This window comes from Neomonachus schauinslandi, chromosome 2 (genome assembly GCF_002201575.2).
Source record: "Neomonachus schauinslandi chromosome 2, ASM220157v2, whole genome shotgun sequence".
Taxonomy (NCBI): domain Eukaryota; kingdom Metazoa; phylum Chordata; class Mammalia; order Carnivora; family Phocidae; genus Neomonachus; species Neomonachus schauinslandi.
Window position 1 is genome coordinate 191,666,150 of NC_058404.1, and position 15,402 is coordinate 191,681,551.

A 15,402-nucleotide genomic window follows, 5' to 3' on the forward strand; every position below is an offset into this window, starting at 1 on the left:
ATGAGACATTGACTCCCAGAGTGACTCTTTGACAAAGTCTTAAATATTATTATATCTCCAACACTGTTAAGACATGACTGGACCAAAATTCGAAAGAAACGATTGAAGCAGATGTTAGGATTTTATATCTAGGTAACGTGACAGAATTTGGGGCCAGTGGTCATACGGTCCAATCCTGGAAGCCTCCCCCAGTCTCAGGGTAAATCACCAGAGCTGGGTTGCGGTGCCATCTTGGGTGACAAGGACAATGCCATCTCCTAAGAGCATACCTGCTAGGACACAGCCGAGAATCATAGACTCTCCTAAGAACCAAGAGATGACCCAACCAGCTCCCCAGTTTACACATGAGGAAACTGAGATCCCCAGAGGTGAAAGAGTTTGCCAAAGATGCTATCACAAGGTGATCGCAGAATTAGGATAAGACCTCAGGTGAGATCCCACAACACGAGGCATTAAAGTGTGTGTGTGTGTGCATGTGTGTGTGCGTGCCGTTTGAGCACTCAAGTTTTATGTGGTTGCCAGGGAAAGTTAGGGAAACCAGTTCTTAAGGGCATTCACACTTTTGCTTGTAACGTCCAAGTGTGGCTTGATGCTCTGCCATCTGTTCTGTGAGCCTAGAAGACTTGCTGGCTTAGTAGAAAAGCAGTGCCCTCTGATTTAAATTTCACATCTTTTACTGCTGTGGCTTTAAGTCACTGTAGAAAAGTGTTGTAATTCATGACCTCCCTGGTCATGAATACATAGCTGTACACCTCAGAAAAATCAGGAGGATAGCAAACAATTAGCAAGGATTTCCTAGTATAAGAATGTGTCCTGGGCTGGGAGGCTCCCCAAATAGAACAGATGGACTCACTGCCATCAAGGAATCTCATTCTGATGCCCATATTTTGTGATGAATGTGGTGGTGGTTTCACCATGTTCAGATGAGGAAATCGCTGAAGAACTTTCAGGAATCGGTTTCTGGCGACCAGCAAGTGGCAAGGCTGGGATCTGCACCTAGACCCGCCTGAACCCAAAACCGTGCTCTTCACCTGCTGCTCTGTGTTTACTTCCAGCTCTCTCAATATCCCTTACTAAGCTATGTCTGGGTGTGATCAGTCTTGATGTGGGCTAAAACCGCTCGGGGTTGAAGGCACCAGCTTGTCAGGGCTAGCCTCTTCAAGGCTGGGCGATGCTAGGAGAGCGACACCTTTCCCTGCCATGACTCTTCCTGTGCTGGCCAGTGAATGCTGCACCTCGGTGTCCCCCTTGCATTGATGGGCTGGTTCTTGCTCCTTCTTGTCTGAAGAGCCCGCAGGTGGGAAAGCTGGGCCGGCTGGAGTAGCTGGGCAAGGAGGCCACAGTGGCTGCCTCCCAATGTCTTTTATAAGCCCACCTCAAGGTCCCTGAGGGTACTTTGTAGATGAGAAGGAGTTTCGCCATTGCCTGCCTAGTGGGTGCGTCTGTTCTGAAGCCAGGTGTGTCCCCACAGCAATCAAAGAGACCAAAGAAGCCTTGTTGAACGTGAACAACACCTTAAAGGAGCTGAAGAAGTCAACCGCACAGCTTAACACCAGCCTCAGTGACGTGAAAATGAACGTGGAGCAATCACTCAGTGACCCCATGTGCTCTGTCCCACCAGTGGCCACCACTTGCAACAGCATACAGATGTCTCTCAGCCAGCTGGATGACAATATCAACTTGGATCAGGTGAGCTGGGGACCCTGCTACAGGGCAGGGCCACTGGGACATCTGTCAGGAGCATGGTGGCCTGGGTCTCTGTCGGGTTTCTGATCGCCACGTTGGTGTGGCTGCAGCTGGGGAGAAGGAATAACGGGAAACCCCTTGTTAAGTGTCCTCTGCGGTTGATTTGGTGGAACCTACCAGAATGAATTCAGCTTTAAAAAGAAAAAAGGAAATAGAATGTGTTTTTGTAGACCTTTAAAAATTAAAATATAGTTTCAAATGACATGCCTCGTATATTAACCACATATGCTTAAATATAAGGGAATTCTCCTTATTCCAAAGGGAAAATGGGCAGGGGGAGAATGTGGAGCAATTTGAATATATGAAGTCCTGAAATAGAGATAAAATAATCATGTTTCCTCATGATTTTTGATGCATGGAGGTAGTGGTATATACATGCCACACTTTGTATAAAACAGTATCTTAATATGACTCTACTCTTCTCACCTTTCTATCTCATGGGTCAGCATCATGCAGACTCTTCACCTTCAGTCTCAGTGTGTATGTATGAGTTCTGCATATCGCCGTGGTCCCCAGTGCATGGTTTTTCAGAGGCTGGGATCTTCCCTTGCATTTGAATTGTATGGGATCGAGTCTTCTGGGGGTAACTTCTTATTTTGCTGTCTTTTCAAACATGCAGAAAAGTTGCAAGAACGGTACAAGGCACTCGTGTCTCCACCCTTTACCCAGATGCACCAACTGCCAGCCTTTTGCTCCATTTGCTTCATTCCATTTTATCTGTTTATCAGTCTGTGTATCTACCATCTACTCATATTGTCATTTATATGTCTAAAATACCATGCATTTTGTGCTTTTCTCAATCACTTGTCGGTAAGTTGCAGACTATGTCCTTTTACCCCTAAATATGTCGGTGCATTTCCTAACCATACACAACCTTTATACAGTTCTCAAAATTAGGACATGTAACGCTGACCCAATATGAGCATCTGGTCCATGGTCTATATTCAAATTTTGCTGATTTTCCTAAAAAACTGACTTTACAGCTGTTTTTCTTTCTCCAGTCTAAGGGCCAGTCCAGGGTCATATGTGGTCTTTAGTTGTCATGTCTGTTTAGTTCCTTCAGTCTGCGATAGTCCCCTGCCCATCTTCTTCTTTTCTGACATTGACATTTTTGAAGACTGCAGGCCATTTATTTTATAGAAGGACCTCAATTTAAGTTTATTTGGTGTGCCCTCATGATTAGATTGGAGTTATGCATACCTGCCGGGGATATCACAAGAGTGATATTGTGTCTTTCTTGGTACATTATGTCAGGAGGTCTGTGATGTTTGTCCCAGTCTTGGCGAAGGAGAGAACACTTTAAATCCATGTACAATGCTGTAAAGGAAAAATGTATTCCAGACCACTCACCAACATAACATTGGTTGTATTGCTTTTAAACATATTTTTTAGAAGGTTATTTACAACTTTATTGAACGATATTCAGTACCTGAAGTGTGAGATCGCATGTGTTTGATCTGTGTTAAATTTCTTTCCCTAATTTTTGCTAACTGCCCCAGGAGCCCTCCAAACATCTAAAGCTTAATGCCTGTAAAGGCCCCTCGAGCTAAATGTCTTTTTCCCCAAACAATATTCTATTGTTCAAAAGAAACTTAAACCATACCCTATAATATAGAGACTTTGGGACTTGGATATAAGATGACTCCCTTTTTTATGACAAATAGTGTTGGGAGTAACCACCTTGCCTTATATTTTGTTTTATGAATTTTCAGCTCCCATCTTTGGATCAGCAAATTGATAATATTAATGACGTTCTTCAAACAGATTTGTCCAGCCTGGTCCAACAGGTATGTTTTTTGGAAAAAAAAAAAATTACAGTGGTGTGTTTTACATCATGTTAAAGGGTAGACTAGTACATAAGAAAAGAGGTAACTGCAAAAAAAAAGCCCTAAAATTTTGGAAAGGGGGTTGCCAAGAAGGGTGTTAACTATTATCCTCCAGGTAATTTCGCTCATTGCACTTGAAGAAATTTGTGTTAAGCATCTGTTGTGTGCAAAGCACCATGCTGGAGATAAGAAGCAAAAGATGATCTTGTCTTCCTGGGACTCCGAATTCGGTAGGTGTAGGGCCGAACCCCATACTGACTGACGTGAGGTGCCCTCCCACTCTGGTGCGTCAGCCTGTCGCTTCGTCTCCTCCCCCTTCTGCACATTCCTACGTGCTGTGGGCTATGCCTGCCTCTCTCCCCTTCACCCAGCCACTTAGGCTACTAAGTACTAGCTACTTAAAGCATTCGAAATCACTTTCTTAAAGATTTATTTATTTGAGAGACAATGAGAGAGAGAGAACGAGCAAGTGGGGGGAGGGGCAGAGGGAGAGAGAGAACCTCAAACGGACTCTCCGCTGAGCGTGGAGCCCAACGTGGGGCTCCATCTCACGACCCTGAAATCATGACCTGAGACAAAATCAAGAGTCGGAGGCTTAACCAACTGAATCACCCACACACCCCCAACATCACTTTCTTAGTGAGGCCTTTCCCGGGCATCTTGACCATGTCAAACCCTTTTTAACACATTCTTCCAGCACAGCAGATAGTCTTTGTTAAGATCATCATAACTGTAATTATTGCTTTAATGTCTCTATTGTCCCACTGGCATATGTAAACTCTAAAACCGGCAGGGGCTACGTTGGTCTAGAACATCATCATTTCCCTGATAGCCTACCAATTATTGCTGTTTATTCAACCTATATGTTGAGTGCACAATAAACATTTCTTTGTAGATTATGATTCAATAAGTATGCCCTGGGCCTGCAGGAAAGGGAGGGAATAGTATTATTCTTGACTCCGTCTTTCAGCATGAGTATCAAAACATCTTCAGATAATCTGTTAAACACTCATCTACTGACAAAGTTAAGTGTCACCTTAAACAAGTCATTAGAAACTCCTGGTCTTTGCGAACTGGTGTCCCCTCATTTGTTAAATGAGGGAATTGATCCAGGAGATCTATAAGGCCTCTTCGACCATAAAACCTCTTTCAACAGTTGACCTCCACAAGTCCAAAGGCAGATAAAAGCAGAGGGGTCAGGTGTACACTCATCCAAACAAGGACCTGTGCGCTGGTTCACGTAGTCACCGTTGAGGGAACAGAAGTGGTAGCTGTTCTTTTCCCGGCATCGATGTTACCAGGCTAAACTGGAAACTTGCTGGCACCATAAATCTTATAAAGTCTGTCACCTAGATTGGACTGCTGTAAGAGCCTGTCAAAGGCTGGGTGGCTTCTCAACGAGAGAAATTTATTTCTCACAGTTCTGGCAGCTGGAAGTCCAAGATCAGAGGGTTAGCACGACCGAGTTGTGGCGAGAGACCCTTCCAGGTTGCAGACGGCCGTTTTCCCATTGTATCTTCACGTGGTGGAGAGAGCTGTGTGGGTTTCCCTTTTATAAAAACACTGATCCCATTCATGAGGCTTCACTCTCATGATCTAATCACCTCCGGAAGGCCCCACCTCCTACTACCGTCACTCACGTAAGGGGTTAGGATTTCAGGCTATGATGCCAGGGACAGGAGGTGGGGGTGCCAGACATTTGGTCCATAACAGGTTGTAATTGATACAGTGTTCCCCAGCAGATAGCTAAAGACACCAGCAGACAGCGAAGAAACACAGAATACACCGCTTCCCAAGGAAATGCTGTCTGTTCAGTTGAGTTACTTAGAAATAATGACATCTTCTTGTCCCAGATTTAGCCCCAAAATGACATAGCTTGGAGTGGCTGTTTTTGTTTTCACTTCAGCGTCACTAAAATGTACGTCCTCTATAAGCTGTGTGTTCGGTGAGACTAGATCCCCAGTCTTACTTCCTAACTGCCTTGGAAAATACGACTCTGATTTGGGTAACTCACTTTCTACCTGCACATGGAACATTGCACAGATTGGGGCTTCTCAGCCTCAGCACTGTCAACACTGTTGATGATTCCCTGTGGTGGGGCTGTCCCAGACGTTGTAGGGTATTTACAAGCCACTGGGTCCCTGCTCACACAGCACCATTGTCATGATAACCAAAATGTCTCCAGACATTGTCAAGTGTCCCCTGGAGGACAGAACCACCCTCCGTTGAGAAACACTACTATAGATAATATAAATTAACAGTTTAAAAGTGAAAAACTTTTAGCAAAGTCTTGGATGGATACAATTTAAAGGGAAAGTCCTCCCTTAAGGGGAATTTTTTTGGTAGTCTTTTAATGACCATATAGTGATGATTTCAGCCTTAAGATGACTGCTAGAATTTTTATTTTGCTTCTCTCCTCCACGTTAAGCTGAAAACTGAATACTCATTAATTACCCTTCTACTCACTATGTGTATCAATTTACTTTGAACTATTTTCTAGGGCTATAAATCCTTTAATGATATTCCCGAGATGGTGCAAAATCAAACCACAGACATCATATCAGGTGAGAGAGTTTGAAGTCATTTTGTTTCTCTCTTTGTTAAAAATTGGATGATTAGTACCAAAAAAAATGTATTGTTAAGAAGTGTTTTTGTTTTTGTTTTTTTTTCTCTTTTAAAATTCTCTCACTGATCTGGAAGATTAAATGAGTATCAGAGATTTTTAATTATGCCACCTTCACACAGTGATTTAGATTTTAAGAAATAATAATCTTATTGAACTCTGATTAACATCGTCCTGCCGGCCGGAGGTGGCAAGGTCAAGGGCCACACTCTAGTGACCAGGCCTCATCTTGAGCTGTCAGAGCTAAAGACAGCCGTGGTTGAACTGGGAAGGTCACCTTTTGATTGGTTTCACTGGGGAAAAACTGTAGATTATTATATTTTCTAAAAACAAAACAAAACTTAAAATTCATTTTTTTTCCCCCAGGAATACTATGTATAAGGATTTATTTTGTCTTTTTAGGAAGATGTTCGTCTGCCTTCTGATGCTGCTGTAATGGTATCTTAGGCTCTTAGGGTTGCTTAGGATTTTTGGAGGAGCAGGACTGATATTGAGAGAATTCTCCTAGTCTTAAATAATTGAATCACGTTGTATTCAGGTTGTCGTATTCAGGGTGAATGCACAGGGAAAGAGTGCAGTATGCACAGTTCTTTGTGCAGCAATGGCAATAGACTGGTTATTTGCTTAAAGAAGAAATCTCAGAAGCTAGGTGAGATTGTCTTCCCCTTTTAAATCATCTTCTTTGTGCTTCCTTTTATCTGTTGACCAAGTGGTTTTAAAATGTTGTGTTAGAGGTATTTGATTTTTTTTTCCCCCCTAATAGTGTTCTTTCAACCCTTTAAGACTTTGGGTAAAAAAAGTATTTTATCCTATTACACAGCGCTTTAGATGTTTTGTGTGTTCCTTTTTGTTTCACCTAAGATTCTACTTTAAAATATTAAGAGATTAAAGACATCTTATGCTAGCATCTGAAGGCTAACACGCTCTGTATGTCCGATAGCCACCTGCTTACTAATTTCTGTGTTTACTTTTTGTTTTTTGTTCCCCCTTTCTGGACCTCTTCTGCCAATACGTGCAGCCCTCCCTTGTAAGTCTGGCAAAGCAAGGTGTGCAGTATGCGTGAGCGAGGCCCATTGCACACGGTCATTGCCTCAACACAAGCCAGAGTTTTCCCAGGTCTGGGCGAGTGTCAATCACTCCATTCACGTGAATATCAGTTGCTTATTTTCATGTCCTTCCAAAACAAATAAAACCCCTTAGCTCCCATGTTTTGATCATTCGGTCCTACCCCACACACTTAGTTTGAGTGCTTACTGTGTGCCAGGCTCTGCGGGGCTCTGGGGAAGGGAGATGAATAAATCGTGCTCCCCGCCTGCCCTTCAGCTGGGCGCTTATACAGATGCCATTTTCCACACTCTGGCAACATGACAAGGCACACGCAAGGGATCCAGGGGGGAAAGAGTAGTGGAAGGCTTCCTGGAGGAAGACACGTCCAAACTGGGGCCTGAGGGAAGTATCTGGGGAGGGAGGATACCAGCCATGTACAGTCACCCAAGTTGTCAAGGCCAGGGAGCTGTGTCGTGTGGGAGGGCAGGACAGCCTGAGAAGCAGAAGGAACCTGATTCGGAGTTGAGGGAACTGTTCAAAGGGGAGGGAGAGTCTGCATCCCACATCTCTCAAACTCCCAGAAATCCCAGAGTCAAAGAAGAGACCCACCGAGTCACCTTGCTGAGGATCCTGGAGCCTCCAGGTACATTTAGAGGAGAATTGAACCACTGTGGGCAGCAGTCTCCTCCTGGGAGCTCTGTGTGAACAACACCCTTTGAAGAAGATTCCCACCATTTTATGTCACTCCATTTTGATTCATGCTGCCATCTACCCGAAGTTCACCTGGGATCTCATTGTGAGAACAGTGAATCTCTCTGCTGGCTGCAAAGACATTGATCTCCCTTTTCAGGATCAGTGGACATTTAACTGATTAGCATGTTGTTAGTACGTCCATGTCAAGAATCACTGCAGATAGCACCAACTTCAGACCTGTGTGAGCATTAAATTAGATGGCGTCTGTGTCCTGGATAGCTTTGATCCCAGGACCTATCACAATGGACAAACACTTTCCAGAAAATTAGAACTTCTCTTCTCTCTGAAAGGTTAGGATGGATGTTAACAGAAACTCTTTGACCACTGGGAATACATTGTTATCTGCATAGGAGAGAGCACAGATGTCTTGAACACATCTCAATTTGTATGAGTCAAATCAAATTTTAACAAAAATGTTGCCTGGGACCACTTGTTCAAAAAAATTGTTCCTGGCGAATTACTGTGTTCCTGAATGCTATTTCTTATTAAACTATTTTTCCAAAATCATTTAACCAAAGCTTTGGTAGATAAACCTGGGATTTAATCCCATTTTTAGTGCTTTTCTGGAAAAAGAAAAAAAAAAAGATCTTTGGGCAAGTAATTTAACCTCGATGGGCCTCAGGGTCACTTAGTAAAATAGGAAGAAGAATATCTACCTCGGTGGAATAAATGAGTTAACATTTATAAAAGTGCCTGGTCCATGGTAGGCACACCATAGGCTTTACTTACCAGATTCATTTTATTTTTTAGTGAAATAAGCAGCAGAAGAAAACTCTGGCTTGACTTCAGCACCATGTCATTAAAGTCAGCGCCCATAGCTTGCTGTTCTGTTAAGTAATTGCTCTTTGATGGTCTTGGCTACATTCATGCTTGTAGAACCTTTCCATGATTAAAACACACGCATAACATGGGGAAAACTTAAAGTGGTTGAAGCTTTTCATTTTGGTTCTGAAACAGAGTTTCTGTTTCCCTTAGGTTTGAAAATGCATAACCTGGGTATCTTTGTTTTCAGATATCAAAAGTACCTTGAATTCCTTTGGTTCAGATATTGAAAATATAGGCGAGCAGATTCCGATTCAGGATAAGCTGTCCAATTTCATGGGTTACATTAATGACACTGAAACTTACGTCCACCGAAATTTACCCACATTGGAGGAGTATGATTCATTCAGGTGAGTGCCCCACCCCCCGGAGCCGGCAAGCTAGGGGGCGAACCTTGCTCTGGAACAGGGTAGAAATCAGACATGATAACCAGGATCATCTTGTGAGAGAAGACTGTACAAAGAGCACATAACCTGGTATGTGTTAACCCTACTTTATGTTTATTTAATAAGTTGGAGTGCTCGCTTTAGCAGCACCTATGGTAAAATTGGAATGCTACAAGGAAGATGAGCATGACCCCTGCACAAGGATGGCATGCAAATTCATGAAGTATTATGTATATTTTTAAAAACTGAAGACTGGAAGTTCTTGAGCCAAGAAGTCAATAATTTGCGATTTTGATGTCATTAATGGCTTTTAGAATCTTCGTTATAACTATCTAACGTGTGTAAAAGGATTTCAAAGCCTAAAAGGAATTAAGGAGGGCATTTGGATAATATTCTTTTCATTGTCTTATAAAATCAACACATCAAGGTCGGTTCTTAGAGAAAGAACATCCTTGAAATGAGTAAATTGCTCGAGAGCTCAGGTAAGCAGTGCGGTCCTCAGCTGTGGATTGCCCCATTAGAAAATGTTAGCCAGTGGGGTTTGGCCTTGGAGACGACAGTGGACATCTCAGGCAGGAGCGCTAGGGAGTGGTGGACCTACAGACCTGAGTTACTTCAAGGACCATGTGACATGTAAGATGTGCTCTCCCTCTGAAAGGCTCAGCCCCACCACCTGTCACTTTCAGAATCATTCTTACTGCCCAAACTCATGGAGATTCCAGAGACTTCCATTCCTGTTCAGGTATTTACTATGCAAGAACCCAAGATAAATAATAAAATAATAACAATAATTGCTAGCAATTCAGGAACAGTTACGGCCTGCCCTCCAAAGCACTGTACACATGACATCTCATTTAATACTCAAAAAAAAAAAAAAACCCAAAAAACAAAAAACTGCAGGGTTCTGTTCTATTTGTAACCTTGTTTCATACATGAGGAACTTGAGGCTCAGAGGAGTGGAATAACCTTCACAAGGTCAGTGGCAATGTTTGCGAGGTGGGTTTTCAGCCCCCATCTGACTATGCTCTCAATTATTGCCCTGTAATCAGTAAGCCATTTTCCTACCGTGTGGCTAGGTCACCCCAGCAGGTGTCAGGACAAACATAAGACCAACGCTTTCTCAATGAATTTACAATCTCCTTAGTGGTTAGTCTCACAAATGAAAAGAATGATACAATTATCTGTCTACACATCGGCTCCCCCTGCCCTAGAAACTAAAAGCTTATTTTTAAAGGAAATTTAACCAAGCAGATGAAGCACACATTAACCGTGAAAGATTTCCGAGGCCAGGATCCATGGCTTGTTTAATTTGGCGTCCCCGGTATCTGGAACAAAAAGCCAAAGAGTAGGTGCAGGTGGCTATTACAATTATTGAGATTGCTCTTAATTTAATGAAAAGCTTCAGTGGCAGCTTTTGTTGCAGAAGTAAATTCTTTATTTTTTAGTGTTTTAGCGGTTGGGAAGCATTTCTACCCTTGAATGCCCCTCAGCTGCTGGAAAAGGTTGTTGTACATTCCGGGAAAGCCAGTAAGACCTAACTGAGGACCCATCATCCTAAAATGTCTCACAGGACCATTACAAAATTGAGGTTTGCATTCTGCAGGCACTTGATTTAGGATGCTGGTAAATTCTAAAATATTCAGTGCACTCCCCGTGTAGAGTTTCTGGTTCAGCAAAGAACACAATGCCCCCCTCCCCAATTATTCCTGCAACCCCAAAGCATTTTAGAGAAAGACCAGGGAAAAGAAGGGGTCTGAAGGGGTACGGTGATCGGTAGCTTTGGAGAACTTGAGTAGACCCTGCTCAGGAGCCCCATGGAAATGAAGCAAAGGAAGGAAGCAGTAGTCTCCCGACCAATGAGCAAGACAGAGCTCTTCAAAACCAAGATAAAAATTAAGGTCTTCTGCTGGTTGGGCTGGAGGACTAGGGATGGGAAGGGGTCTTGTCACTACAGGGTCACTCTCTGAGGCATTAACAGGGGAATCGGATATTTGATTGCCCAGTGTTACCCAACGGCTCCAGCCCCAGCCCGACAGCTTCTGCATTATCATATCAACCTCTTTTATGTCTAATAACACTGTGCTTGCTTCACCAGGTGGCTGGGTGGCCTGGTTGTCTGCTCTTTGCTGACACTCATGGTGGTTTTTTATTACCTGGGCTTGATGTGTGGCATGTGCGGCTATAACCGGAATGCCTCCCCGACCCGACGAGGCTGCGTCTCGAACACCGGGGGCATCTTCCTCATGGCGTGAGTGTTTGCTCTTCCTTGTCACGTGGGGAGTGGAAATGCAGGGAGAAGAGCAGATGACACGAAGCCGGTGGCCTCTGGGCTGAGCGTTCTGGGTTCCAGCGGAGGAGGCGTCCTGGTGTGATTGTACTTCTTTCGGTGTGGGAGATGCCACCACGCGGACAAGAGTAAAAGAAAACTCTAAATTGTTAGCACTTCGATAGACAAGCATAAACACAGTGTCTGTATATGGTGGGCTCCTCGGTAGCGAAACTATTTATAAGCTTACCATCCTGATTCCCATTGTATTTTCTCTCCCTCCCTCCTTCCCTTCCTTCCCTCCATCCATCCGTTTATTCACCAGAAACTCGCTGAGGATTGACCTGGTCTCAGACACTGTTCTCTGTGGTCAGCAGTATCATTAGCTTGTTTACTTTGAAACTCTAGAGATGATTTAGCAAAGGGATTGCCGAGCCAGCACCCTTAGGATTTAGACATGGAGCCTAAATCAGTGATAAGAGCAGGTGCGGGTTACCAGCGTGGAGCAATCGTGCCTGCTTCCAAGACATTCATATTCAAGTTCGTAGTTTTGAAACAAACAACAAGCAAAAAACCTTTACTCTACCAGGGTGGGACAAAGCACAGGGCATGAGCTGGATGTGACTGCAGATTGGGCCAGAAATGTCAAGTAGGAGGCAGAGGTAGAAGCTTTGAATGCGTCCCAGAGAGGAAGCTGTGTGGCTTCCAAGTTGACATCTTCTTTTCCAGTCCGTACCTCAAGAATGAGCGGCAGGGAGCGTGATGGGGGCTCAAGAGGAAGGTAAAGGTTTAGAACAAGTCCCTGGAGCAATGGAGACTCAAAACCTCAGCCACGCTCTCATTTCTCTTATGTCACTAGTACCAGGCTGCGAGAAGCAGGCAAGCAAGTGTCCTGCATTAATGTGCTTTTCCAAACATTGGGTCGCTACAATAATTAATCGACTTATGAGCTATGATGGTATGGCCTTGCCGTCAAACCTGTAGTCTCCGGTGTGGTACGAGGCTTTCTTAGCATTAATGCAACACAAGAGTCTTTTGGGTTTTCTGTTTGTTTGTTTGTTTTGTTTTGGGGTTTTTTTAGTGCAAAAAAAGGTGGTTTTATTAAAGCATGGGGACAGGACCTGTGGGCAGAAAGAACTGCACCGCAGGCTCAGTAGTCTTACAAACAACCTTAAAGCTAACAACATGGGAGTCTGCCAAAATGGGACAAAACTGAACAGAACTCCGTGCATGGAAAAGCCTATTTGCTCACATGCTTACACTTAAGAAATTAACCCAGCAAAAAAGAGTATATTGCCCTGTCTTTTTGTTTCCATGTACACAGTTACAGATAGAAAATGAGTTTAATGTTCAGATTTTACCAATCCTGGTACTTGGCTGTTTTGTCAGTGTTTCGACGGTGAATCTATAGATCACATCTTTTTTTTTTTTTTTTAAGATTTTATTTATTTGCGAGAGAGAGAATGAGAGACAGAGAGCATGAGAGGGAGGAGGGTCAGAGGGAGAAGCAGACTCCCTGCTGAGCAGGGAACCTGATGCGGGACTCGATCCCAGGACTCCAGGATCATGACCTGAGCCGAAGGCAGTCGCTTAACCAACTGAGCCACCCAGGCGCCCTAGATCACATCTTTTTAACTGCTTGACGGGAGGGAGTACATTGCTCTGAATGGGTGCACTTATGGTAAAATTCTATTTGCACACTTTTAAGGAGCAAAACCAAAATATGTGCTGTCTAGCTTCAAAGAAAAAAGAAACAGGGGAGTCATGAGCCATTGGAGGGAGGCTAAAATTACTTCAGTTTGGGTATAATTCTCACCTCTGTAGACTAAGGAATCTCTAAAGAGACAAAGTCACACAGAAGCCCATGGCTTGGGAGCACTGGGCTTCATTACACCGTAGGAAAAATGCTGATCAGATGCATTTCAGGTGGCTTGCAGCCTAAGGGCTGTGAGCCCTGTAAGTCGACACCCATCACTCAGCCTGGAATTCGAGTTTGGCAGGCTCTTCCATCTCCTAAGACATCTGGTATACAACTGGATAATTGTAAAGGGGGAAAACAGTAGAGGTGTAGTCAGTCTAGTCAAACCAATTAGAAGAATGTAATTTCTTCTAAAAAACCGTTTATTTGCCTGTAGGAACCAGAAAGAGTGTATTTTGTTCAGCCGTAACCACAAGACCACCTGTTCTTAAAAACAGCGACACCATCTGTTGAAGAGCATGGTCTCTTCAAAAACCAACAAAGAATCCTTATCTCCCTGGGGACTCCTAGTGAAAGATCAGGGGGGAAGGAGAGGCAGAAAGCCCTGACTCTGCTCTGATCCTTGTGTCTCCTGAGGGTCCAGGGAGCATATTAGGGACCTGATGGGATACAGCAGGGGGCATGCATCTGTCTCTGGGGCCCATGGAAGGTCTCCCCCGAGGGAAGGAGACATCACCCAGGCAGCTAGAAAACCATCTCTTGTACTGATGCCCACTGTGAAGCTTCCAGTTTTATCTCTTGAAAACTGTGCTCAGATTATCCAGAGTTTTGAAGAGGAGCTAATACTCGGTGTGGCCGTGGGTGTCACAAAATGGGCCACATGGGTGGCAGGTCATCGGTCATAGTTCAGAAAGCAGTTTGTCAGGCGGGAGCAGGGGCCCTAAAAACACAAGAACTCCCTTGGCCAAGTCATTCCCATTCTAGGGGATCCATTTTAAGGAAGTAGGACCCAACTATGGACAAAGCATCACAAGCAGTGTTTCTGTACTTTTAGTTATAATCTTGAGGCACGGGGAATGGCACCAATGTCAGCCACCAAGGAGTGGGAGATCCTGGGGTCACTGAAATGGAACGAGGTTGTCTACCCTGAATGGTTGACCAGAGTCCTGAAGATGTTTGACTGGGGCTCCCAAGATTATGCACATGTCACTCTCCTAACTGTGTGGATCAGGAGTCAGCACACGCTTCTATAAAGGTCCAGATAATAAATATTTTCGCTTCTGCTGACCACAGACGATCTTTGTTGCCTGTTATTTTTCTTGTTCTTGTTTTACTTCTCCTCCTCCTTCTTCTTTCCAACACTTTGAGCACCATTAGCTATTCTTATCTGAGTGACAGGCCTCAGCCTTATCTAGATAGAAGCATATTTAAGAAACAGAGGCTGGGAATGCTAACAGTAAGCTCTGGAGAGTAGCCGCGTTGATTTGTAGTGTTCTATGGAAGGTTTGGATGATTTTTGTAACTCTAACGCACACGCATGCTTCGGCACCCGGTTAAAACCATGGTGACTGGCTTACGCTCCACAATGTTCCTCTTCCTTATACGCTCCCTGACTCCCAAGCCTTTTAGGTCAGAGAAATTCAGGCTGACAGAGGCCCCTGCAGTGAACATATCTTGCTATTTATTTCAGCCAAACCAGGCAAATATTGGTAATTATGCCTTAAGTGTGTCGATTGGGCGGAATTGTGCCCTCAGGAAGGGAGGCTGTTGTTTCTAAGTCCATCAGCCTGTGCACTTCGAGGGTCCTTCCTGCTTGCACCAGCGATGGTACAATCACCGCTGATGATCTGGCCAGTCCACCGAGACGGAGTCGAGAGTCTGCTCTGTCCACGTCTACACCCGAGTAACTGAGCACCCTAGAGAAGAGTCACACAAGGGGGCACATTGGCATCCCTACAAAATTATGATCCCCTCCTCAAATGGATCCTTCAGAGCCCTACAAGTTTCTTCCTTCCTTCCCTCCTCACTTCCTTCCTTCCTTCCCTCCCTCCCCCACGTCCTTATTTCCTTCCTTCCTTCCCTCCCCCACTTGCTTCCTTCCTGCTTCCTTCCTTCCCTCCCTCCCCCAATTCCTTCCTTCCTTCCTTCTTTCCTTCCCTCTCTTCCTTCCTTTCCTCCCTCCCCCAATTCCTTCCTTCCTTCCTTCCTTCCTTCCTTCCTTCCTTCCTTCCCTC

General features: G+C 44.3%; 1 protein-coding gene and 1 non-coding gene across 3 annotated transcripts in view; both read left to right on the forward strand.

Annotated features, from left to right (window-relative positions):
• The window catches only part of PROM1 (prominin 1), a 101,275-nt gene that overhangs the window by 65,648 nt on the left and 20,225 nt on the right, over positions 1–15,402 (forward strand). For both annotated transcript variants that reach the window (XM_021679384.1, XM_021679385.1), the window contains 5 exons: positions 1,472–1,689; positions 3,459–3,533; positions 6,073–6,136; positions 9,008–9,167; positions 11,299–11,451. In XM_021679384.1, the coding sequence (XP_021535059.1) occupies positions 1,472–1,689; positions 3,459–3,533; positions 6,073–6,136; positions 9,008–9,167; positions 11,299–11,451 (670 nt within the window). The remainder of the gene's footprint in view (positions 1–1,471; positions 1,690–3,458; positions 3,534–6,072; positions 6,137–9,007; positions 9,168–11,298; positions 11,452–15,402) is intronic.
• Positions 9,335–9,441, forward strand: LOC123324159. Its single transcript, XR_006539651.1, has one exon. It is a non-coding gene; the product is annotated as a U6 spliceosomal RNA (small nuclear RNA).